General features: G+C 31.5%; 1 protein-coding gene across 2 annotated transcripts in view; it reads right to left on the bottom strand.

Annotated features, from left to right (window-relative positions):
• LOC118181003 (xylosyl- and glucuronyltransferase LARGE1-like) overlaps positions 1 to 26950 on the bottom strand; it is a 160896-nt gene that overhangs the window by 45765 nt on the left and 88181 nt on the right. For both annotated transcript variants that reach the window (XM_035350079.2, XM_035350081.2), the window contains exons 6-13: positions 25992 to 26305; positions 15559 to 15689; positions 15355 to 15438; positions 9860 to 9937; positions 6031 to 6162; positions 3553 to 3648; positions 3291 to 3320; positions 1966 to 2124 (exon numbers count right to left, since the gene is read on the bottom strand). In XM_035350079.2, coding sequence (XP_035205970.1) covers positions 1966 to 2124; positions 3291 to 3320; positions 3553 to 3648; positions 6031 to 6162; positions 9860 to 9937; positions 15355 to 15438; positions 15559 to 15689; positions 25992 to 26305 — 1024 coding nt within the window. The remainder of the gene's footprint in view (positions 1 to 1965; positions 2125 to 3290; positions 3321 to 3552; positions 3649 to 6030; positions 6163 to 9859; positions 9938 to 15354; positions 15439 to 15558; positions 15690 to 25991; positions 26306 to 26950) is intronic.

Below are 26950 nucleotides of genomic sequence, written 5' to 3'. Positions count from 1 at the left end.
CACCCGCTGAAAATTTAAGTTTTAAACACGTAAACGCCGCGGCGTTTCTTCCGGAAATTACGGTATATTATTATTAATGCATTAACATGAAAAGAAATATATTTTCCCAATACTACTTCAAGGTTATAGTACTTTTAACCTTCTTTCAACGTATCATATTCATAGATTGGGTATGATGCATAATGCATATGCTGGATAGAAATGATTAATGTATTCTGTATATGCTGGTTATGAAATAATTATGTGTTAATTATTATTTCATCATAGTTCTGTCAATGATAATACAACACAGATAATTTTACTGCTGTACTGGACTCTACGTATGCTAACTGCACTATTCTTATGGTAAAGGGCAGCAATATGCTTTTTACTACCAAGTGTAATCTCCTGTGGCTCATAAATCTGCATCTCATGGCCTCTCCTTTATAAATTTTGCCACAGTAGTTGTATTATGACCCTGCTTATGAATTATTAGCCGGTCAAGCTAATCTTGACCAGTCCTGAAGCCAGCATAATAATTCGTTTCTGACCAGTCATAGTCACTAATAATAGCAGACAGATGGTGGAAAAAGGTACTCGTGAGACACTGGATTTCAAAACAGTGTTAGCTTTTTCCTCTTTTTTATCACTTCTGCATCATTAATTGTGACTGCAACTGATGGAAACGAAGAGATACACAACACTAGATGTCAAAATAATACTATGTATTACCCTTCTCAACAAAACGACTAGCAGCAATCACACCCCCTCATACCCAGAAAACATTAGTGTTGCTATTTTGGCAATTCGTGTTTAGTTCTGCAATAAGCAAATAACTTAAAGCATTAGCCAGTGGCATAAAGCACAGTGCAGTATCAAAATAAAATTACTGGTCTAGAATCTATGGTCTACACTCATTGAAAATGAAAGTAATGATAGAAAGGTAACTACAGATAACAACATTGAAATAATGATGAGAACAAAAATATGAATTGCTTGAAATATGGCAATGTCTTACACTCGAAGCACTATCATATTTCATTCTGTTTAATAATTAAGTTGAAAAAATATTAGCCAAAATAATTTTTAGTATAAAACATTTTCAGAAATTTGTGACAGAAAAATGTTAATTTCTTTTCAGAAATAAATATTTCTTTACAATTTTAAAGTATAAAACAAATTATTATATGAATATTATTTCTTACTAACCTAAATTATAATGCTAAAGTTAATTTTCTATGATAAATCTGTGCAGAAACTTCAAGAAATGTTTAATCTATTGCGTATTTTCATATATTTCACCTACTATTAAACATTTTTTTAAAAAAAAGTTCTGTTTTAAACACCCAAGGATATTAATAATCTCTAAAATATTTTCCATTTTAATGACTACAGCAGTGTACATTGCTGGTCATTAAAACTATTACACCATGGGAGCCAGTAGCTAGGAGAAATATATTTATTTTAAAAACATGTTATAAAGGAAAGATAAGTGACTAAAATTTTGGGTAATTTTCAGATATAAAAGTTGCAGAAATCAATAACCTGAGCATGAATCTATGGCAAGCAATCCAATTCAATATTTACAGTACTTCAGTTACTGTGTTATTTTCAGTTATTCATTGTTCATTTAAAAGCAAAAAATAAAGTATCGAGAGAAAAATTCATTTCTAAGAATGTGCATGAGTTATGGCCAGAAACCAGAGTTTCTACACTATCAACTCTATGCATCCAAAATTTTCAACTGCTGATGTATTTATTTCAGTACACTAAGTACACTAAGAACTGCTTATTAAGTGCACAAAAAAAAAAAAAAAAACTCTAAATTGTTCTGTAATATGAATTTACATTAAGACAATATCACATGCGTTAAAAAATTAAAATGCATTACTGTTAGTTTAGATTTCTTTTTCTTTTCTTTCTTTTATTATTATTTTTTAACGTAAAATACAGCAAGAAAATAACGAAGGAAAGATGCATACTTACAGCTTCTTGAACATGTGTTACTTTACTATTATTGCAGCCAATTAACTCCCTCCGTAATAAATTACCATCATATTCCAAAAATGTTAAATATAAATTTCTAAAAAACTCAACGTGTTTATTTTTTACTTTTAGTTTCTTAGGTGAATTCCAATGAATTACCTATAAATAAACAAGAAAAAAACATATGTAAGCATAAGATTAAACATTTTATTTGAAGCAAACATTAGAACTGTAGAATTTTTATTTTTTAAAGTACCTAAAAATGCATATACAAACTGAAATCTATATCAATCATAATTTTTTAATTCATTATATAAAATTTTATTTAATTTTTTAAGTCTCCAGATATCTGGACAAACAGGAATTGCAGCTAGTTTGATTACCTGAGATTTTGTTTCATTTTACAGCTAGTTACATCTTTACTTATAAAATTGAGCAATGACTTTTTTTCACTTGAATATAATAATGATTTTTATTTCAAATAAATAAAGTAACAAATTTTTTTAAATATTTATATGCATCACAAAACATAATCTTCTTCCCCCCCTTTTTTTTTCATTTAACTCACACAAAGGATTTACACAAGAAAATAATTTTCATTTGCATGGAATAGATTGTACCACTGACTAATAATCAGCAAAGTATTTATACTACATTTTATAATACATAAATCAGTGTGGGGGGGGCTAAATGCCTGTAAATAAACTCATAAATTTAATTTTACTTCAATTTAACAAATACATATTTTTTTATTATTTAGAAAAAACTGAATGCAGAATCAGTTTCTATTCAATTATATATCTGATATCATACATATATTACATACTCATCTAAATTAAATTTTGTGGCTTGTAGAAAAGCACACTTTATTGCCTTCTTGCCAATTTCATTACCTCAAAAAAATTTCGCTTAGTGCAAGTGCATATGGTGGAACTTTAGTAGAGGCACCTCTACTTGTATGACAATTTTAAGTTATTTAAATCAATGAATAAATTTAAAATTTATGACTTATATAGTAAGCTAAATTTTATTTGGAACAGAAGGAATCAAAAATGGATTCAAACAAAAAGAATTTGGGAAATTAGTGGCCAGATAATTGAAATTCTCTCTTAACCATCTTATTTTATTCTTAAAAAAAGTTCAAATAAATAAGATGCTTCTATGTATGCAAAATAATTTTTTAATTTTTCAGGGAAGAAATTAATTATTTATTATTTTGCAGCTTTAAAAAATCTAGTTACAAATATGTGCAAGTTAAAAAAATTATCCACACATATACATTTTAATTTGCACTCATTAATTTTTAGAATGAGAAAAATACATACTTTTAAATCCTGGACTTCAGTATAACAAATCTAGAAGAAAAATTGAGGCATCAATTATACAATTTAAAGATAAAGCAATATAAATTTAGCAGGAGAATTCACTTCAGATACTTAGAATCTAAATAAGAACTTACTACAGGATGATACAAATTAAAATACATGACTAAATTATATATGCATAATAAATTTGTAAAGATTGAATAACAATTACATCAATTCGAATTCAAATTCTTTTTCAAAGTTAAAAACCAAATCTACTCACTTCACTAAGAGTATTATCACTCAGCTGAACATTCCACTGACAAGGAAGTTTATAAATGAGGTAGGGGTGCTGTTTCAAAACAGCATTAAAAATATCCTGAAAAAAAAAAAAAAAAAAATAAAAAAAAAAAAAAAAAAAGTCGGAAATTGTTTATTTGAATAATTTTAATGTGAGTATAAATCCAAAAAGACACTACAAACATTTTTTATTAAAATTAATAATTTGACATATTATTATCTTACTATATATAAAATCGTACTTTTTGATTATCTGCATTCCCTGAAAAGTATTTATACAGCAGTATGCTATGTTATGCCACCAAAATAGGTAATCCACGATGTTACCGAAACGTATTTCTGTGACTATCCAGGTATGTATGCATACAGTAGATGAACGCCAAATTCCATCTTCCAATCATTTGGCTGCCCTCGTGAAGTTTCCTCACTTTCCTTTTCCACCATCTACAGGACAACCTTTTTCTTTTTTCCAACCTCACTTTTCACTGGCCTAAGTACCATTGCATTCAACATTATCTCTTGTTCATTGGTAACAACTTTCCCATCTCAGTGTCAATGGAGAGAAGAAACCACAGTGGTTTCCACAAGCAGACAGATAGGGTGGTCACATTATAAATAAAAAATTTAACAGCCTGGGATTTATACTTATTTTGCAAAACATTTTGCAGCTACCATAGAACTGCACTAACATTCCCCATCACCTCACACAAAAAAGAAAAAAACATATTCTGTTAGGTATCCAACAATAATAAAAATAACAAGCATAGAAGTAAGCAAATATTGCATTCTGTATTTTTTAGTCAAATTCTGATGTTGTAACTCATATCAAATCAAGATTTCCATTTAAGCCAGTGATTACTGGCTACATTAAGTTGCACATGCACAGATTTTCTTCATAATGTAGAAAACTTTTAAAGTTAGAAAAATATTATTTGGCACTGAAAATATCTATCAGCACTAAAAGATAAAAAAAGGATAAATTTATATAACTTCAATAAATTGCCTGGAAGGTAATATTAAAAGTAATTTAGCTACAGAAAATAAGCTAACAATCAAAACAGAAATTGGAAATAATGGACAGGAAATTCTGAAATAGTAGATATACAAGGTCTGGCTATTAATTTCCAGGACTGACATAACTGTAGGAGAACGAAAAGTCAGAAGATGGCGCTAATAATTGCATATTGAAGTTCGCGATATGGTGAAATGTGATCATCGATTAACTATTCGAGTACTCGCTAATGAATTCAACATGGGCAAAGAGACGGTTCAGCGAATTTTGACGCAAGACCTAGGCAAATGCAAGATTTGTTCCAGATACGTTCCTCACCATTTAAGGGACGAACAAAAGCAATTGAGACTGGACACATATGGAGAACTTATCGACAACGCTGATGCTGACCCTGTGTTCCTGGATAGGATGGTCATGGGAGACTAGTCTTGGTGCTATCAATATGACCCTGAAACCAAGAGTCAAAGCTCCGAATGGCAGCCTCCAAGTTCACCAAGGCAGAAAAAATTTCGATTTTAAAAGTCCAAAATCAAGGTCATGTTAATCGCTTTCTTCGATTGCAATGGATTCATTCATCATGAATTTCTTCCTCCTAACATGACTATCAATGGACAGTTCTACACAGAAGTTCTTGACCGACTTCGAAAACGAATTCTTAAAGAAAGGTCTCATTTTCAACAAAATGGGAGTTGTCTGCTGCTACAAGACAATGACCGCCCACACATTGCGTTGCCTGTGAGGCAATTCTTAGCCTTAGCCCAGCATGGTGTCGTTGAAATGCAGCATCCACCATACTCTCCAGACCTAGCATCCGCAGACTTTTTCCTGTTTCCTAAGCTGAAAAATTCGCTGAAGGGAACAAGATCTCAGGATGTCGAAGCCATCAAGAAAACTGTAACATCATTATTAAAGAGCATTCCAAAAGATAACTTTAAAACTTCTTTCCAAAATTTGTACAGCTGAGCACAGACATGCATTACGGCTGATGGGGATTACTTTGAATCATATTAAATGGCTATGTGTTTAACTTTTTTTTCTTCTGAGTTATTCCACGAGTCCTGGAAATCAATAGCTGGACCTTGTATGTTAAATTCTGAAACTGCAGCTACATTTGCAAAAAAATTTCTTTTCATGAAATACTGGAAAACCCCTTAATGTATAAAATAATTGCAGAATTCACATTGCAATAAAATTATAACTCAAACTAATTTTTAATATAATTACTAATTATGTCTTTTTTAGCCTTTTAACATAGTAACAACTTCTGCTACTGATGAAGTGACGAAGGAAATTCTAAGTTATAGGATGAATTAACAATTATCACATATATGCAAAACAAATATCAGCAATTACATAATTTTACAACATTCAAAAAATTATATCTACAAATTTTTATTATATCATTCCATAAAAAAATATTTTACGCAGACAGAATAAAAATAATCTTACTTGATCTGCTAATGACGTAGAAAGCATACTGAGTAGCTCTTTTTCAGCAATTAGTCTCCACATCTGCATCCAAGAAAGCTCCCGCAATTTTTTTAAATGCAGGAGGATGACACCAGTATTAAAACCCCTGCCCTGAGCAATGAATAGGTTAAAAGATATAAAAATCACTTAATTTTCCATAGCGAGTTTATCAAACAAGAACTTTTCACTACAAGATAATCAGAACTTCTTTATACCAGTATTTACAATGTTATGTTAGACTCCTATTATTTTTGTTTGACTGATCAGAATAAAAGAAAAAAAGCTTCTTTAAATTACATGTTACAAGTTTTTAAGTTAACTGCACTAAAAGTAAAAGGGAAGAAATTAAATATCATAATATGCTAGGTCAGTGTAGCTAAAAATAAAATAATGAGGCTGCCAATACTAACAAATTTTAAATTAGAACTGTCAATCAGAAGTTAAGATGAATTTAATCATTCATATATGTGTCATTTCTATTACTTCTAATACTCCTTAAAATAATCTTAATGTCCTACACTTTTCTTTTACAAATATACCCTACTATTGTATTTAATTATAGCAAAGCACCCAGTGGCTATCAATCTTAGAGGACAGATGCCTTTATGGAGGATTTTCAAAGGGACACTGGCTCAAATACAGGTTATGCATGGGGAAAACCATGAAAATGCCAATGCAGCCAGCCTGTTGGGCAGGATTTGAACCCCAGAACAAACTACCTGTGTTCAGCAACTTTAATGCTTAACCTTTTGAAGACGGGATGGCCATTATAGTGGCCATAGAGTCCCCTGTTTGAAAAGATGGGGTTGTCCACTTTAGTGGCCATGTCTTTTTCCCCCATTTTCCAGGCTGAAAAGTGGGGTGAAATGTCAAATTTGACATCCCTAGGGTTTTAATCACTTATCTCTTTCAAAGGTCTTCCTTTTGCGACATAGATGCACCCCTCTGAGAATCCATTAAACTACACACAAGAATCTTTGTTGCAAATAGGAGGTGATTTCTGAAAGGGGGGAAAGCATTTGGTTCAAGATTCCCCATCCTTTAGTAACTTTTACTGCTGCCAAAGCCCCGGCCTCAGAAGGTTAACCTATAGTTTTATTTTTAAACCCATTTGGCCAAACATACTGTGATAACTGAGAAAATAATTTATAATGCATTCAACCAAAACAGCATAAGTTTTTTTTATATATTTTATTTTACATTTTTAATTTACAGAAGGAGTAAACTAAAGAAAGAAAATCATCTTTGGGAACATTGTTTTATATAATCAGTTTGGCAACAAAGTGTGTGAAGATCTATCACGATCTTTCAATCTAAACAATAAGATTACACTTCATTCAATCAAACATCAATAAATTTTGATTAAAAATTCAGCATCAGCAGCAGCATCCAAATTACTGCTAACAATTGTAAGAAACCAATCAATCATTTTTTGGAAAAATTATCAAAAATCAATAATTTAAACTAGAGGTTCTGAATAAATTCCATTTGAAAGATTAGTTTCCAAGCTATCTATCTGATGGGGCAAAAGCTGAATTTTGGCAATTATTAGTTTGATCATTAAACAAGGACATATGTAAAAAATCCAACATTAGATTTAAAAAAGTAAAGAAAAAAAAAAAAAAAAAAAAAAGGTTTTGAAAAATTTCCTGTGAACTATTATATTGTCATATACATCTGCAAACAATATTTTAAGATACTCAGTTCAGTAAAAGAATTACATTCCAAACAGTAAAATTTCTAAATAGTCACTTCAGTATAGCATGATACATTTGAGATCTAACACACACCTACTCTAACCTAACCTAAATAAAACTGAAAACATGGTCAACTTCATAGCATATCTATATGGCTAAACATAAGCTAAAATTGTGATTTAGTTGCAAATACATTAGTTACTAAATTAAACAGGAGTTTTGAAGGAGGAATTACCAGAAAAATCCATTAAGTTCTTGCTGGGAAATGAAACCATTCTCCAGATTACCATAACAATATGCTGATCACTTCACTATAATAGTTAGTTAGAAAGCCCTTTAATTTTTTTTTTAAATTTCCATCTTCCTAACAGTGGGAGGACAGGCAGTTCTTAACTAGTCAATCCATATAGATCATCAATATATACATATATATATTGGGGAGTTAGAGAACGAAAAATGCTTGAAACCAAAATGTGCTTTTAAGCAGTCTTAAACATGGAAGCTTTAACATGCTAGATTCATTTGCTGAGCAGGGCTTCACAAAAGTACATAGCAGTACTAACTGAATAAGAAAAGAACAAGTTGATATCTGGCAACTTACTTCTACTAAAATGTCACTTACTTACATAAAAATGTAACATGACAGGAAAGAGGAAGAAAAAAGGAAGGAACAGAAAATGCTCAGAAAAGGTATAACATGCAGACTCTGATGATAAATTTTATCACAGAAATTTGTTCAGCACACATAAATGCACAAATCTGAAGTACTATTCTGAACTTTGCATTTTTTACGAACTCGGTATTTAAAAATATATAAGAATAAATCATTCATAAGCACAGAAGTAATTTTACTTCAAATTTAGATATAAACTTTTAAATCCAGTACTTAATTACATAATATAATAAATCTATTAATACAGTCAAAAGTCGTTAATCCGGACTCGTCGGGACTTCGGCGATTCCGGATTATCGATTTTTCCGGATTATAGATCATCAGTTTAAATCTGGTAAAATGGCATGCAGAAATTATAAAATTAAAAATATGAAACCGTAATTTACGAAATAAAGAACAATTATGATCTAAAGGGTATCAAAATTTACAAAAAAAAAAAGCTTATTATTTATTTGTTTACTTTATTAAACATTTCTTTCAATGTAAGTTGTTTAAGTTGCTTCGTTTTTTATGTTATAATACATTCTCTTTAATTCTATAAACAGACATAATTTCTTGTTCAGTTACAAAGTTCCACTGTTCAAGTCCTATAATTGCTGTGTCGAGAATACCGACTAATTTGTCAACTAATTTGTCAATCGAAATTTTTTCGTTTTCAATAACCTCTGTTACTTTCTTCGCTATCCGAAGCGAATTATAATGACAGCGAATTATAATGACCAGGCATTTGATTTAAATCATATCAAAGACAAGATGAAATACTACATTGAGTAAGCAATTATAAGCCAAATGAAATAAAAACATCTGCCCTTAAGATAAGGATAGTGCTGACAGATCAACTTCCAATTCAATGCACGCTGCCACCGCGTTAAAGATAAACAAAGTTTAGATAAACAAACGTTAAAGTTTAGATAAACAAACGTTAAAGTTTAGATAAACAAAGGATATGCCTTTATCCATTTTTTGCAGCAATTCCACCTTTTGTTTAATGGACTCCGAAAGATACTTTCGCTTTGTATATCCTTTACATATTAGTAAATATATATCGGAAATTCTATTTGACATAATCGAAAGTTCAAGCTTACTTTTATAAAATTGCTCTAACAGTCTGCAAAAAATAATAATCCGGATCCAATTCGAAGATTAAGGAACAACGCAATCTGCAACATTAACTGAAATAGATAATTAGATAATTTTAGCTTAGCTTATCTCGTCCATTATACATTAAACGTGCATTCGTAAACGTATTTTGTGCACGCACACATGCAAATTCGCAGCGGTAAAGGTCTTACGCGCATGCGTCAATGCGACGCATGCGCAGAAAGTTTGTAGCTTTGAGGTCCGGATTATAGATCATTCCGGATTATGGGTGTCCGAATTAACGACTTTTGACTGTATAGAGGGAAATAATTTTAACAACTAATTTAAATAAATTTACCAAGGCTGGCCACGGTCTGTGATTCTTCCATAGCTTGCCCAAGTACCAATCACTCTGATTCTCAACAAGTCCTATTGCCTGTAAAAGTTACATAAGAATTAGATGTAATTTAATTAAAATGGGAAAGATACAAAATTATTGCTTAGTACTAATATAAAATATAAATTAATAATTCTACTATACTGCCAATAAGTGGTCTGGTGCTAAGCTAGGCATTCAAATCAACCCCCTCTTTCCAATAGTGCCCATAAATCCCCCCCCTCAGTTGCATACACTGGCTTAGTATTATATGAGGGATATTCAAAAAGTAAGGAATGTTTGGGAATTAAAAAGAAACTAAATATAAGAAAAAAAAAATATTATATGCATCAGAAAGAGCGACTAAAATTCTATTTTTCTACATAGTCACCAAACAAATTGAGGCATTTATCATAGCAGTGGACAAGCTTTGAAATTCCTTCGTCATAGAATTCTGCCACCTGCGATCTCAGCCACTCAGTGACGCACACCCGCAGCTCCTTGTCGTCGTCAAAGCACTGTGTTGCTAGCCAGTTCTTCATTCTTGGAAACAAGTGAAAATCACGAAGTGCAAGATCGGGACTATAGGGCGGATGAGGAAAAACCTCCCATTTCAATGAATTAAGGAGTTCTTGAGTGCGGTTTGCCGTGTGAGGTCGGGCATTGTCGTGCAAAAATAAAATTTTGGACATCAACTTTCCTCAGCACTTGTTTTAAACTGCTCTCCTAAGGTTACGCAAAGTTTGGCAGTACTGCTGAGTTTATTGTGGCACTACGTTTGAGAAAATCAATCAGAAGCACACCTTGCCTATCCCAAAACACAGTCGCCATAATCTTCTTTGGTGACAAGGTTTGCAAACATTTTCTTGGTCTTTTGGGTGAACTTGTATGACCCCACAGCATGGACTGTAATTTTGTCTCGCAATTCACGTGTCTCACCCACGTCTCATCACCAGTTACGATTCAATCCAGTAATGAATCACCATGTCTGTCACAGGCCTCCAGAAACGTCAAAGGTGCCCCCAATTCGCTGACCTTTATGGTGGTCTGTAAGCAATTTGGCACCCATCTTGCACAAAATTTGTGGTAGCCTAGCTTTTGTCTGACAATTTCAAACAACAAAGTCTGTGAAACTTGTGCAAAACTAGACAAAAGCTCCATTACTGCGAAACGGCAGTTTTTCACGAATCTTTTCATCAACTTTAGCAACCAGTTCGTCAGTCACAATGCTAGGGTGTCCACTCTTCTCTTCATCGTGAACGTTCGTTCGGCCATCTTTAAACAGAATGCACCATTTCCAGATTGAACTTTCATTCATTACGTTGTTTCTGTACACTTTCCACACTTGCCGATAAATTAAATAGGTTTTAGGTTTTTTGCCAACGAAAACCGTATCACAGACCGCACCTCACAACTGACGGGATTTTCAATTACAGCCCACATCTTAAATTTGAATATAAAAAAAATGGGCAACGTGGAAATGTTCTCGTTGTGATGGCTGGATGCCAACTGAGATGCTGAGCATGCAGACATCAAAATATATGTGATCGGAGCATGCCTAGCGACATCAGATGGAAACATTCCTTACTTCTGAATAGCCTACGTATTATGACAGTAACAGCTCTGAGGAGGTAATAAATCAAACTCAGTTTCCTACCATCTGGGATATTTCATACATTTCCAGTTTTTTTACATTTTCCAGTTTACCATCTAGGACAGCGTAGGCTGCCAGAAAGAGCAGCCTACGCTGTCCCAGATGGTAGTAGCATCGACCAGTAGCATGACGGCCATAAACACAGTGTTACAGTCTTTGTAGCCTCATCCTCTCATGGTCTCCAACACCCAAGGTTTGATGAGTGCCCAGTGTGCCGATTCAATGATGGGATTCTGAGAGATTTCGTTTTGAGTCAGCATATGTATATTAGGTACTTCTTTTTTTATATAATAATATTATAACATTTATATAAAAATTAATTACATTTTTATTTATTTACTTATTTTACTAACTTCTTGTAGTCAAACTCTATGAATTTCTCTTTAATATTCTTTAGAATTAGTATATATTTATAAACACAAATTTTTCCATCTAATGTACTTTTTCAAGGTTGCAGAACAAAATTTCAAGCCTAACATATAGAAGAACCTGGAGTGATATTTGGTATCATTTTGTCAAATTAGATTAAAAAAGAGAAAGAAAGAAAATGACAGTATTGCAGATGACATTTTCCTGTTCTTTGGGATCTGCCTTCACCTAATAATTTATTTTTACTCTGTTCTTTGTGGCAGCAACAAAATATCAATTGTAGTAATAAAATAATATCTTTAACGAAAGTGAATTTAGTTTTCATTATTTTTAAACTTTTTTAGCAATTTTTAATCCCAGAATTTTATTGGTAAGTCTATCTAGAAGGGTGTTTTAGGGAATATCAAAAGTACAGTTGAAAGAAATCAGTTCAGCAAGTGAGCAGTTTGTTTGATTCCACCGATCCTATTCCTTGTTCGATTCTTTCTGCTTTTCCCTCTTCTTTGCAAACTGCTCTTGAACCCCACTTGCTCTGAGTGCATTCATCAAGGTCACTGTCAGTTAATGATGAATCAATAAAAAGAACTGATTCACTTCAGTGAGTGAACGGTTCCTATCTGATCCCTTAAGGAGTGGCTTTGCCCATCTCTAACACACAGATGCCAAGGAAAAAAAAAATATTTTTCAAATGGATTTGAGAGTGATCAAAATGGATATTTTCATTGAAATACGATACTAAAAAATTTCACGATTACAATACCTCCTTACTTCGCATAAGGAAATGAAAAGAAGGGGACTGGTTCTAAGCTCTTGCAATAGATTAAGCAGAATAGAAAATCCAGTAACGCTTCACAGTACTTTAATGCAATGTTCTGGACATAAAAAATAACAGGTGAGACTAGGTTAAGAAAAACAAGTCATCTTGTCCATCAGACTTCATAGTGGAACGTTAAGATTCTGGTAAGCAGCATTCCCTTGGCAATCACTTATGTCCATCAGATCTTCACATGCTATGACAACTCCATTAAACATGGACAATGATTCATTACTCCACAGGATGTTAGTCGACTACTTTAGAGTGAAAAGGTAGTATTCCATGCAGTGATCAATGGCTACAGCTTACCCATGGAATTTAATTGCAAAATCTCACCAAGTGGCTTGTTGGGATTGTTTCCCAAAGCAATTTGAAAGTGAGTAACCACAGTTTTCTTATGAAGCCTACCAGTTTGACTTCACATACATCAAATGCATTAAATGATTCTGATTTGTCCATTTTAGAGTTTCCATTAGGTTTTCATTCCAAAGCAACATCACTAACTCTTCCCCCACAGGACCTTTAAATCTCATGGATGAAATGACTGAATCAGTGGGCACCAATAAACATATAATGCTGAGTTTTATCAATTTTGCGTGCTGTGTTCATTTTAGTAGCAATAGCCAGTATGTAAGTCTGTTATTGAGTTCCCAGTGATTTTAATAAATTATGACGCATACTGATGACATAAAGCTGATTAATGTTTATACTGTGATGGGTGTCTGATCATTAATGACTGTATGTATAAAGTGTGTAAAAATAATTTTTAGGACATTAATGATTTGGAATTATAATTCCAAATATCTAAAAAATAAAGAGATTCCTATCACTTATTACAAAGACAAAAAAATTATTAAATCTCACTATGACAAAGATATTTATGGAACAGGATGCCAACTCAAACAAATTCTAACCAATTAAGCACAATAACGACTAATATTTAGAACTTTCCAAAACTATTACTTTGTCTTATGACAGATAATTCTACATTTTTAATATCTATGAATATTACTATATAATTTAAGATATAAAATGCACTTTAAAAAGTAAAAATGAATAAATAACAAACCAGAAAACAAATATTTAAATTGATTATGATAATTCAAATCTTTTCTCATTAAACTCTAGACCTATTTTCCAGCTTTGTTTTACAACAAGGTCCTTTTAGTCCAAAAGCTTTTTACATGATTTAAATACCACATAGCTACTTTCTTTAAAAAAAAAAAAAAAAGTAATCAGATATTTTTATGACAATAATATGCCACATTATAATTTAATATACAAGGGGTGATCAAATGAAAAGGTATGAAACGACGTAAAAACGTAACAGTTAAATATTTGCATATTCCGCCATGGGAGAACGTAGCGAACGAACGAACGTAGCGAACATCTCAGGATGCAAATGGAGTCCCTGACTGGGATCGGAGCATGCGCGGGCGCCCGCATATGCAGGAGAGAGCAGAGGCTCTTATCAAAAGTGTCATCCAAATGACGTGGCAGTCCGTATGAGGACAGGATGGTGTTCGCGTTGCAAAATGTGATGACTGAAGATCAGCAAGGTATTATCCGATTTCTGACAGCAGAAGGTGAGAAATCGGCAGCTATTCATCGCCATATGGTGACAGTTTACGAGAAGAAATGTGTCTCTGACAAGTCTGTCAGAAAATTGAGTGCCCGTTTTCGTGCAGGCCGTGACAGTGTGGGTGATGACCCGAGACCAGGCCAGGCAAACACTATCATCACGAGCGAACTCATCGACAAGGTGAATGACCTAGTGAGAAGTGATCAGCATGTCACATTGCGAATGCTGACGGTGAAGGTGGATGTCAGCTATGGAACCGTACGGACAATTGTTCACGACAAGTAGCGATATCGAAAGGTGTGTGCCACTTGGGTTCCGAAGCAGCTCACCAACCAGCAAAAGGAACTGCAACATCTGTTTCGGTATCAGGAAGACCCCACTTTCATGGAGCGGATCGTCATAGGTGATGAGACCTGGTGCCATCACTAGGAGCCAGAGACAAAGCGGGACAGCATGCGTTGTCACCTCCCCCTAAAAGGTTCAAAGTTGTGCCGTCAGCAGGCAATGTGTTGCTCACCGTCTTTTTCGACGTTCAAGGTCCGCTACTTGTGGAATTCTTCAAGCACAATTAACTTCGATGTGTACTGTGAGACACTCCGATGCCTACGCAGGTCCATTAAGAACAAAAGACCGGGGCTGCTCACGGAGGGTGTGGTTCTGCTCCATGATAACGCACGTCCACACGTCTCCAGAGTCACACACATGGAACTGGCCGCACATGTCACCCTGCAATTTCCATGTGTTTGGTCCACTGAAGAAACACCTGAAAGATAAACTCGGACGACATACTCAAGGATGCTGTGAAGGACTGGGTCTCATCACGGCCACAGGAATTCTGGGAACAAGGAATCCTGTGGCTTGTTCATCAGTGGGATCATTGTGCTCAGGTCTATGGTGTATATTTTGAATAAAGTCTACATTTGTACCCACCGTGTCGTTTCGTACCTTTTCATTTGATCATCTCTTGTACAATTGTGTAAATAATACTCATTGTTGATATAAGTATGACTTTCTGTTTTTATACTTTTATTAAATCGAATAGTCAAATCAGTTTTCACCTGTTTTGTAGAAAGTTTCCTAAAGATCCGCCATAATTCCGCAATATCAGTTGCAAAAGTGACATCAGTATCTAAAACAATAACCTATTAAAAGGAAGGTAACACTGATAATTATCATTTAAAAACAATAAGAAATTTATTTACGCATGAGTTTGAAGAAATGTAAATACCAAATTCATATGCAATATCACAAATATTAAATACCTTTTCTAAAGTATCTGGCAATGCTCTGGGTAATACCAGTTTCATAAGACCATAAACACCAGAGTAATGCTTGTTGGGAATCCATGATACTTCTGTCTGCAGATTATCCGCCAAATAAAAACTAACATCAACTAGAAAAAGAAAATATACTTCAATAAATAAACTACAGCATACACTTAATGAAACATTGGGGGAAAAGAGGCTATTTGCATAGCTTTTTTTTTAACAGCCTGAAGAATTGTCATTGTTTTCACTTAAAATTATATCCCAGACAAAAAATTTCGTTGCCAACTGATGATGTATGAGGTCTTTTGTTCATCTTCAAGATAATGTTTACAATCTTTCGACTTTTAGTATCATAAAAATGTGCCACTCAAAACAGTGGAAGTTAATTTATTAAAAAGGTAATTTTACTTAAACTTCTTAATAATGTTTTATAATATATGTTATTTTATATGAGTATAATAAATAAAATTATTCTAATAACTAAATCTCTTGTTTATACTAGTCTGCAATATAAATAAAATCTAATGAATCTGATGCCAATTATTTCTTCTTTTTGCCCAAAATTTACTTCTTTAACAATCATTTAAAGTTTTTTTTTAATTTCTTTAACATATATACTGCTAATGTTGGGAACATGTGATTAATGGTTTACCAAATCACTGGGAATGTTTGATTTGACCAAGTCAGTGGGACTTGCATATGGTTGATAATACACATGCGTTTTAACTTAAAATATATTTGTCCACCACTTTTTTCATGACTACCGTGTTAAATGTGACTGATGCAACATACTGTACCAAAATAAAATTGTCAATGACTTATCTACACTAATCACACTGATGGGCTGGCTATCTGTGACAAATATTTTCCCTCACTATTATTATCAATTTTTATAGACAGCAGATAAAAAATGTTATTACAGTAAATTCTACATGTTGACTATTATAATATTTAATTACAACTCCCCCCCCCCATTATAGATATTTGTTAGTGTGGCATTTTATGTGTTAATAACAGACTGGAAGCCTATTTATATGTATATTTTAAATTTGTTTCATAAGAAAAAATTTAATTTAATTTTAATTTAAAAACAAATTTAATTAAATAATTCTTTGTGCCATTGCTGCAAGGAATGAAATTTAAATTTAAAATTTAAATTAAAACAAATTAAATTATAAGAAATTTAACAAACACGTATAAAAGTAAAAAAAGCAAATTTAAAGCCAAAATAAAATTAAAAAAAAAAAAAAAAAAAAAAAAAAAAAAGAGAGAAAGAAAAGCAAATTTAAAGCAAAAAAAAAAAAAAAGTAAACATATAAAAGATTTCATTCTCGAACTAAACTACAATATCATTTAAATTCAGAAGCATAAGCAAATCAAGTGCAAAACCAATCCATGAAAATAAATTCACTAATTTAGCAAATAAAAATTAATCCAAACATTTTTTTTTTTTTTAATGCATTAGTGAATGACTGTTGAGCAGGCAGGAGACAGACTTATTAAGGGAAAGTTGCCTCCAAACCTAACCCTCCAATCATTCAATTCGTGTTTCGTCATTCATGCAGGCAAGGGTAAAAGTCAAAACCAAAAGTAAAAAGTGAAGAATGTCCAAAAAGAAATACCAATAAAGTGGTAACCTTAGAAATTAGCATTTAAGAATTAAAGTTCTAAAAGGAAAATACTAATGGAGTCTTTTGAGAAACAAGCAAATAAAGTCAAGTGGTAAATTAAACTTTTTTTAAAAAAATTAAATTTTTTAAAAAACTAATTTTTTATAAAAAATAATCTAGAAACTACTGTATTTTAGAAACCCTTGTCTACAGAAACCTCCCCGACACGAATATGCATATCAATAAAAACTTGATTTAAGTATTTTTTAAAATTTTTTATGTAGTATTTAAGTATTTTCTAGATATGAAATTATATTTTTAAGTATATATTTGTTTTTTAAAAATTGTGAATTAGTTCTTTTTGTTTCTTATTGATTTATATGGATTATGTCTAATTCTTTTTTATTGATATGCATATTCGTGTCGGGAAGGTTTCTGTAGACAAGGGTTTCTAAAATACATTAGTTTCTAGATTATTTTTTATAAAAAATTAGTTTTTTTTTTTTATTTTAATTTAATACTTGACTTTACTTGCTTGTTTCTCAAAAGACTTCATTAGTATTTTCCTTTTAGAACTTTAATTCTTAAATGCTAATTTCTAAAGGTACCACTTTATTGGTATTTCTCTTTGGACATTCTTCACTTTTTACTTTTGGTTTTGACTTTTACCCTTGCCTGCATGAATGACAAAACACGAATTGAATGATTGGAGAGTTAGGTTTGGAGGCAACTTCCCCTTGATAAGTCTGTCTCCTGCCTGCTCAACAGTCATTCACTAATGCATTAAAAAAAAAAATTGTTTGGATTAATTTTTATTTGCTAAATTAGTGAATTTATTTTCATGGATTGGTTTTGCACTTGATTTGCTTATGCTTCTGAATTTAAATGATATTGTAGATTAGTTCAAGAATTAAATCTTTTTTTTTTTTTTGCTTTAAATTTGCTTTTTTTATTTTTATACGTGTTTGTTAAATTTGTTATAATTTAATTTATATTTTTAATTTTATTTAAATGGTAATATAATTCATTTAAATTTTATTTTGTTTGTTTGTTTATACCATTTTATAGTCAAAAAATAAATGCAGAAAGAAGCACAACTTTTAAAACAAATTCTTTTTCAGCCAGCCTTTATTTTACTTAAAAGTGAACATAAAATATCTAAATTATTTCTTGTAGCTTTGATTTTCTAAATTTTTTTTTAAATGTGCATTCTATTAAAACAAATATTTCAAAGATAACTGGTATGTGTATTACAGTGTTTACTAACTTGAAATTTTTAGATCCTAATTTCTTTAAATTATTTTTCAGAAATTTATTTCTTAATCATGAGTTCCTTCATTTAGCCCTTAAAAAAATAAATAGCTTAAGCAACATCAGTATATTGAAACAAACACATGAATGCTTTTTGAGCTTATTATCAAGCCTCTAAATAACATCCCCCCTTTAATGCGAGGTCTAGCATTAGTAGTAGCTAAGTAAATTTTAAACAAGAAACTTTTTAAGTATTTCTATTTTTGCTATGAATTGATACCACCCGTTATTAGCTGGTGCTTAACCCTTTCAGGACGGGCGTCCCAAATACGCATTCCCTAAGAACGCCTCTTACAGCCGGGCGTCCCATCCACGCATCAGTAAAGATCGCATTCAGAGGACGGGTGATGCGTATACGCATTTTAAGGTGGAACATTTTTCTGAAGGCCACTAGATGGCATCCTGTGTCCATTACTTTTGAAATGAACACAGTTTTAAGTTTCTGACCTTCAGTTTGATATATTCTGCTTGACTTTGGTATTTTACTCATCAGCTATTCGAGGGTGGGGGCGCAGGGAAAGCATAAACATAGGTGGGCTCTTTAAATTGCTGCGTGCTAATGAAAACATTCTCGTATTTGATTTATACCCAATTCCTTTTTTTATTCTATTTTTTTCCTCTACTACGTTTGGTCTTTTAGGGTTACTGTGCGGAGTTTTTTTACGTTTTGCATTGCCTTCAGATATATTTTCGTTCCTTCTTTTTTTATTTAGGAAAGCCTCACCTCCAGTCTATTATGGCAGGAAGGCACTATTTATCAGAGGAAGAATACCCTAGTATGGTTAGTGAACCATTTACTAATGCAAATGAGACTACTGATTCATTTTCTAAAGAGTTAAAAAGTGATACTTTTTCTAAGAGTTACAAAGTGATACTTCTCTGTGCTTCGAGATTTACCACACTCGTTTTCATTTAAAATTTTTTTACTTCTTATTGTAAATAGTCTTTATTGTGTTCTTTTTATTAATTTTAAACTTTATTTATGGATTTTTATCAATTAAAACTTTGAAATAATTTGAATAGCGCTTCCGAAAATTATTTTAGAAGATAAGCAATTTTTGAAGTATATTTTCATGTAAAATAAAGAAAAAAATGTTTTAAGGACTAATTTGAACATATATAAGACCTCAAGTAATAATCTAAAATGATACCAAAAATTACGATTCTAGAAGCGAAACTTTAGTTTTTCTGATTTTTGTTATAAAATTAGGCTTAGCGATGCGAAATCTCCGTCTTGTATGGTGACTGCCTTCGATTCTCTTCCGTCCCGCACGAGCGTCTTAAACAAAGGTGCGCCATTGCGAAAACGTTAAGCTACCACGTCTTCAAAATGTTTATTATTTCTGCACACAGGACTACAGTAATGAAGACTTTAAGCTTAATTACACAAAATGCTTTCTGAAGCCTTGTTGTTGAAAGGTGTTATAATAATAAATTGTTGTCAAGATCACTGATCTAACACTGATTAACTATGTTAATAAAGTGCACACTTTATAACTAACACTAAATTATTATATTAATAAAGCTGACTGACATAATAAACACTGACTAATTATGTTAATAAAGTGATGTTAAAATTGTATCAAGATCATCAAATGTATCTATCATTTATCTCTAGAAACAGCAGAATTAAGCACTGTTTTTTCTCAACTTATGAAAAAGTTTCAATAGGTATACAAAAAAAAGATATAATAGTGGTCATTGATGGATCGACTAACGAATTAATTACACAAACAGCCATATTTCTGGGCCAGGCTGAAATTGCAGTAAAAGCCTGACCATTTGGAAAACTCGGGAAATGACTGGACAGAGTAATCCAGGCATGGACTCGGGAAATAGAAAGTGAAAATTCAGGATAGTTGAGTGTATACAAAGTGCACTTCATGGTAGAAGAGTCAGATGAATGGAAGAAGAAATTTCTGGTCTAAAATGATTTGGCTGTTACAAATGCTTTACATAACACAATGCATGTCAGATCACAAGAAGGATTTAGAAATAATAGTAATGTAACTAGAGTACTTTGATGTCCTAGTTTCTTTGACAGTATTTTTAAAAAAATTCAAGCAATATTCTTGATAAAAATTTTTAAATAACTTTTGTTCTAAATTAACATCATATGATAATTTAGTCCTCTTAGTATCAACTTTCTGAGTAATATCTTAAATGGAAGGTACAGTCAATAAATAAGTTACAGAAAGGAAAGCAAGAGTCCAAACTTTCCATGAAGGTGAGGAGGAGTTGTTAAGCTTAAAAATGACAGAATGCTCCTCTACAAGGCATACCAGCGGCAGAGCTGTAAAGGTGCTGAACACTGGCACTTTGACCTACGTTTAACTCTAGGCAAACAAGCTGGTTGCATGGGCATTTTCATGGGTTTTTTTTCCCCCTCCATGTGCAACGTTCATACAAGACAGTTTCTCTTAGAAAGACCTTAACAAAGACATCCCTTCCCTTAGGCAGATAGCCCTTGCATGCTTTGCCATAATTAAACAAACCAAACAAAACCTTCTTGCAATGGCCCAATATCTGTCCGCTTTCAATAACAGTAAACAATTAAGTAAGTACTTGTTTTTTTTAGTAATGTTTCTGTTGCAATCCTGCATTATCTGATTCACCAATACAATTACAGTGAAGAATATGTTATGATTGTGTAGTAAAGTGATGCTTATCCATTATTGATATGAAATCACATTGTTTGATGCTTTACAAGCCTCTTATTTGCTTCCTTTTTTTAGGGAAAGTGAGGATGTTTTTAAATTTCTAAATAGTCTGGTTAGTTGAATATTGAATAATCAGGCTTTTACTGTACTGTTTTCAATAATATATCTTCAAATGATGTTGAGAAATTAACCAAACAATTATGGTACATCACTTTTTCCTATTCTAATTAAAGTAAATCCAGTTGCTTTCACTTCACATTTTAACTGATTGCATGATACCAAAGAACAGATTTATTACACTTTTTAAAGAAAGAACATGAAGAAAGGTATAGATACACTACTTTTAACTAAAACAATGAATTAAGACAGTAATTATTAAAAAGACACAGACACTAAATGTATTTATATTAGTAAACAAAATTAAAAAATGTTCACATTATAACAAAATGTTCTAAAAAAATCTAAATATCCTTCAGCAATTGCTTCCTTAAATACAACTATTCCCCTCCCTTTTTTTGTGTGTGCGTGTGTAAGTGATGAGGTAATGGATGATTTGTCAAATAATTGTAATAAATTCAACACAACACAAAAGAAGGACATTTTTAAAAGAACTGGCATGTTTCTCATGCTATAAAAAATTGCATAGTAGAAAATTATGCAGAGTAAATGCTGAATATAATGTATGCCATAAAAAATGCAGAAAAAAGCTGCCTGATAAAAGAAGCATTTGTTGAAGTCAGCGATTCATTGTTTGATTTAAGAACCAGATTTTACATTATGCCCTCAGGGGCATTTTTTTAACGTTTTGTGCGTTAGCTATATTTATTACATATCATGTTCTTCGCACTTAAACCATAAAATTCAGTTCAATAGCAGTACAACAAAAAAAAAAATTTTTAATTATTATATCCTTTAGAATTTCCAATACACAGTCTTGCACGTTGGAGATAATATCCCCCCCCCGTACAGTGTTGCCATTGCTCTCTTTGAAATCGTTGAGTTTGTTAATAAAAAATTCATTCAGCTTTACAAAATATGAAATAGGTAATAAAATAAATTCCAAATTTGGGCTTCCAGATGCCAATATTTAGGTGGAAGTGTATATTCAAAATTTTATAGCTCTAGGTACCGTTGTTTTATCACAATGCGAGAAACATACATAGATTTATGCAGATTTTTCATCACTTAATTTCTTTAAATATAATACAGGGCTCTAATATTTGGTAGCAACAACTTGAAAAGTGAACCAACATTTATAGTAAAACAACACAAAATGAAATTAACAGCCCTTCTGGGCTAAAATGGTTTATCCAGTTTAAATAATTCTTTATGTGAACAGGTTAAATCTGTTGGTAACTCAGAAAACATCGGTAATGACAGAAAAAAAAAATTGGGGGGAGAACAAGCCTTTGTTTGTCTTGTACAGGTGTTAAAATTTTGCTGTTTAGTTCATTTGGGAAGTCAGCATACAATTATTCCAGAAAAAATATTAAAACTCTGAATTTGCTTGTGGTAGGTAAACAGAAAATAAATCTGCACATCTTTGGTAATACTTCTGTGTAACACAGAAAATGTAGGGCTTAATTTCCGTTGCAAAGCATTGAAAATTAAAACAAATGTTTGACCACTAATGCATTAGAATAACCAGTAGTTTGTGATGCTTTAACAGAAATTCCTGGTCAGAAACCTATATAAACAGATTTAATCTTTGAATACATTAGATTATCTAATTATGAAGATGGTAATGTAACAATCATACGATTGATATTTCATCAAAATTCAGATCAGATTAGTTTTAGTAAATAGTTTCTTCTAAAACATAAAGGCTAATTTTAATCAGTGACATTATTAGATATCCTGATAGAATGGTCAATTCAAAGTCCACTTACACTGCCCCGTTCATGAAATGAAACATCATTCCTTGAGTTTTAAAGGGTGTTCTTCGAAATATTTTAATGATAACGTTCACTCAGTTAAAAGGCTTTTAGGAATCCAAAATGATTTCTTAAGTTTTCCACTTTTGAATAACAAGCTCTTATGTAAGAAGTTTTGAATTAACTTTAACTTTTAAAGAAGGTCATTATTAAGTACAACTTCCTTGGAAACATAATCATAATTAATACATAATTATAAGAAGTTTAGAAAAGACCTGATTTATTAATACCAAAATTTTATAAAATTTCTTCTAGGTATGCAGTTTATAAATCTGTAATAGAAGAATTCTTTAAGCTGGGATTTGTAGCTGGGATTGCAGTAAATGAACACAAATATGTAGGCCAAAAGCCTAGTTATTATTTACTGCATCATACTGCAATTTGAAAGGCTAAGGGTACAATGGAATTAAAGATTGTTTTTATGCTTCCATACATCATCTTGGAATTTGAAATCACAAAGATACACGAAAATTCATGATTATTTTTTATTCTTCACATTCTCCTCATGCTCTTTCACTAAACAATTTTTTACATCCCAGACTAAAACTGAAATCTCTCAAACTTTACACTTGAAATTAAAAACCATACTTTATACTTGAAATATCAATCATATTACATTTATAATTGATACAGAAAAAGTATTTCTCCAAGTTAAGACTGACCAAGATGTAATTTTTTTCGTGAATAGACAATTTACCAGATAATATTCAAACCAAACAAAAATTCTATGATCGAGTAGTATTTGGTATACTTCAAGTCAATTTTTAGTTGCTGTAATTTAATTCCATTTGAAGCAATATTCCAATACACATTCCAAAACTTATTTGATATAAAATGCATTGATGCAGCTCAATGATTTGTTTTCAAGAGCAATAATTGAAGAAGAAGCTTTCAGAAGATCTTAAGAAGAAGAATACATAAGAAATAGAAATAAAACTTTCAAAATGAAGAGGTAATTGAAAAACAGTATAACCTTTGTTGTGACATCTGATAATACTATGCCTATGTGGAGATGATTAGAGATACACTGCAATGAACACATGTTTTGCAATGCAAGGCCAAGCACTTATGGGTCAGTTAGAATACTACTGTTTATTTCTGTATTAATCATAAACAGCATGTAGTTTTCTGAAATAAATAAAATCAGAGCTTTAAGTTCATCTTTAAAACATAAACTTTAAGCTCTGTTCTCCAATTTCGTTTTTTGTTGCAAATTTGTTAAAGTTTGGAGAATTAATCTTCTCTCAAATCTGCTTAAGATAATACTGAATTTTGATATATTTAAATTTGCATTTATAGCATATAATCAGAAACTTTTTTTTTTTTTTTTTTAAGTAGGAATTACAGTAGAAGAGAGAAGTTTTTTCCGATTCTTGTGGCTTAAGAACAAACTACAAAAGAAAAAACTTTTGTAGTTATTTCTATATATACAAATTTTACAAGAGTTCTATATAGAATCTACTCCATCCCATTTCTCCTTTCTGCTATTATTGATTTACTTCAAAGAAATACTAGAAAAGTAAAAGTGAAATTTTCTAAATGCTAAATAATATTATGTTAATGCTGTAGAATGAATAAGAAAAAAAAAAAAAAAAAAAAGTTTCTCTTTGACCTCTGATGCTCAAGAAATATTAGTAGCAATTAGTTATGTCAATTTGTCCCAACTTCTGGTAAACTGAAAGCTATATCGACAGAAAAATCAAGCTGACAACAAAAATCATGTAGCTTAACAGTGTAATCATGTAGCCATTGATGATATTATGACTGATATACAGAAGAATTAGAAAGATAATTTGAAAGTCAATTTTTGTAGTGTTTAAAGGAAGATATAATATATCAGTGAAACACAAGCTATAAAATTTACTGTGCTGAGTATCTATCTTAAAGGTTTCAATTCCACAGGTTAATTGTACCTTTTATAATTAGAATGAAATTTTTGTTGCAGTTTCTCAAAGTACTTTATGATCTTATCAAAATTTACATTAGCCTGCATACAAATGATCCCTCTATAAGAAGGGAGTGACATATAGATTAAAAAACTTCATTAATTAAAATAATAGTGAAACTGTTAATAAAAATAAATGGCGATACTTGTGAACCATGGCAACTTATCAGGCCATGTGGATGATATATTAAGAATCTTATGCTTTCAGGACTGGCAACACTTATACAGTATGTTGAAGATAAATGGCTTTCTTAAATAATGTAATCATTAAAAAAAAAAAAAAAAAAAAAAAAACTTTTTTTAACATCCATGCACTCTATGCAGTTGTAGGCTGGATGAGACACAATATTAAAACAGAATTCTTAGTGATAAAACAGAGAATATGATCAGCTAAGCAAAATAATTTTGCTACAGCATTCAAATATGACCCAGAATACTGAATTTTCCCTTAGTGATTCTTATGCATTATGTGACTTTGAACATCTCAACCATCATAGTAGGAACACAATCTTACTGGTCACATGTGGTATCTGAGAAAATGATGCATGAGCAGAAAGTGCCTCAGCTGATAGAAAAAAAAAGATTATCATCAAAATGAAAAAGATATTGATTTTTAAAATTTTGATTAGAAATTATACAAATATGAAGGATAATGCCTGTCATATATAGGTAAATGGGATAGTTTATCACAGCCCTGTTATGGTCTCGACTTATACTCAAAGCTCTTCACAGCAATCAAAAGCAAATACACATCCAATCAAACACCTTCTTTGAAAAGGAGATGAAACAGCTTTCAGAACATACAGAATGATGCATTGTGGCACAGAAGGATTGCTTTGAATAATGACATGTTTGAATGCATATAATCATTCCATTTATTTCCATCTTTCCATTGATTCAGGTCATATTTGAATACACTAATATTTACTCATTCATACAGGCAGACAAAATAAAACAGGTGTCTTACCCCCAGGAACATTCCAAGATGACACAAGAGTCTGCAAAATGAGCTGAGCAACAGAGTCTGCAACAAAATGGAAATGCAAGGGATTTTTACGGTAAAAAAGAATGCTTTTGATGAGGGTGACGACGGATCGACTGGAGTTATATCCTGCGCAGACGATGGCTATGTGAATCACTTCACACTTGGGCACTTCCGGTTCTTGGTTTACACAGACAACAGTTTTCTGACTACTTTCTTCCTCTTTTATACCGTAAGTCTGGGAATCATTCTGCTGAGTTTCAGCTGACATGACACTCAGAAGGTGGTTTTGAGATATACTGTTGAATGCCAAAAATGAATCAGATTAAATATAAAAATTAATTAATACAAATTTTTTACTGAAAAATGAATGACAGACTAATGTTCAATATACTAACGACAGTTTCAATATAACAATAGACAGTTCTTCAAATTTAAACAGTAACTTCACAAATATCGTGAAAGAGACTGATCTTACTATTTTTAATAAAAATATCATTTAATCTCTTCAAAACATGTTTATACTGTGTTGATAATAACATCAATAATATATCGTATTTTATAATTTAAATTATGCCAAAGTACTTTAGTGAAACATTGAAATTAAATTCAATGGCATGCAAAATCAATATGCTCCATTTATAATAATATACGCATTTCCTGTTAACCCCTACAACCCTCTAAATGACACTAAAATAAATCATTTAATTAAATGTGCTACTAATTTTTGTTACAACATTAGCTTAGAAACACTCAGAAGGAGAATTTTCATTAAATAAAACTGCTTGCAAATTTAACATACTTTCAAAATTAACACTGAATTTTTAAAATTCATAAATTTTCTAAACTAATAAGGCTAATTCCCTAAAGAATAACTCATTGTTTTATAAAAATATATTTCATGCAAATGGAAGAATTTTTTGCATTTATTATGCAGAATACTA

Source organism: Stegodyphus dumicola, chromosome 1 (assembly GCF_044657685.1).
Source record: "Stegodyphus dumicola isolate Sdum_Otavi_A_Nest chromosome 1, ASM4465768v1".
NCBI classification, from domain to species: Eukaryota; Metazoa; Arthropoda; class Arachnida; order Araneae; family Eresidae; genus Stegodyphus; species Stegodyphus dumicola.
Note: the sequence above shows the minus strand (reverse complement) of the source record. Positions and strands in the feature narration are given on the sequence as shown.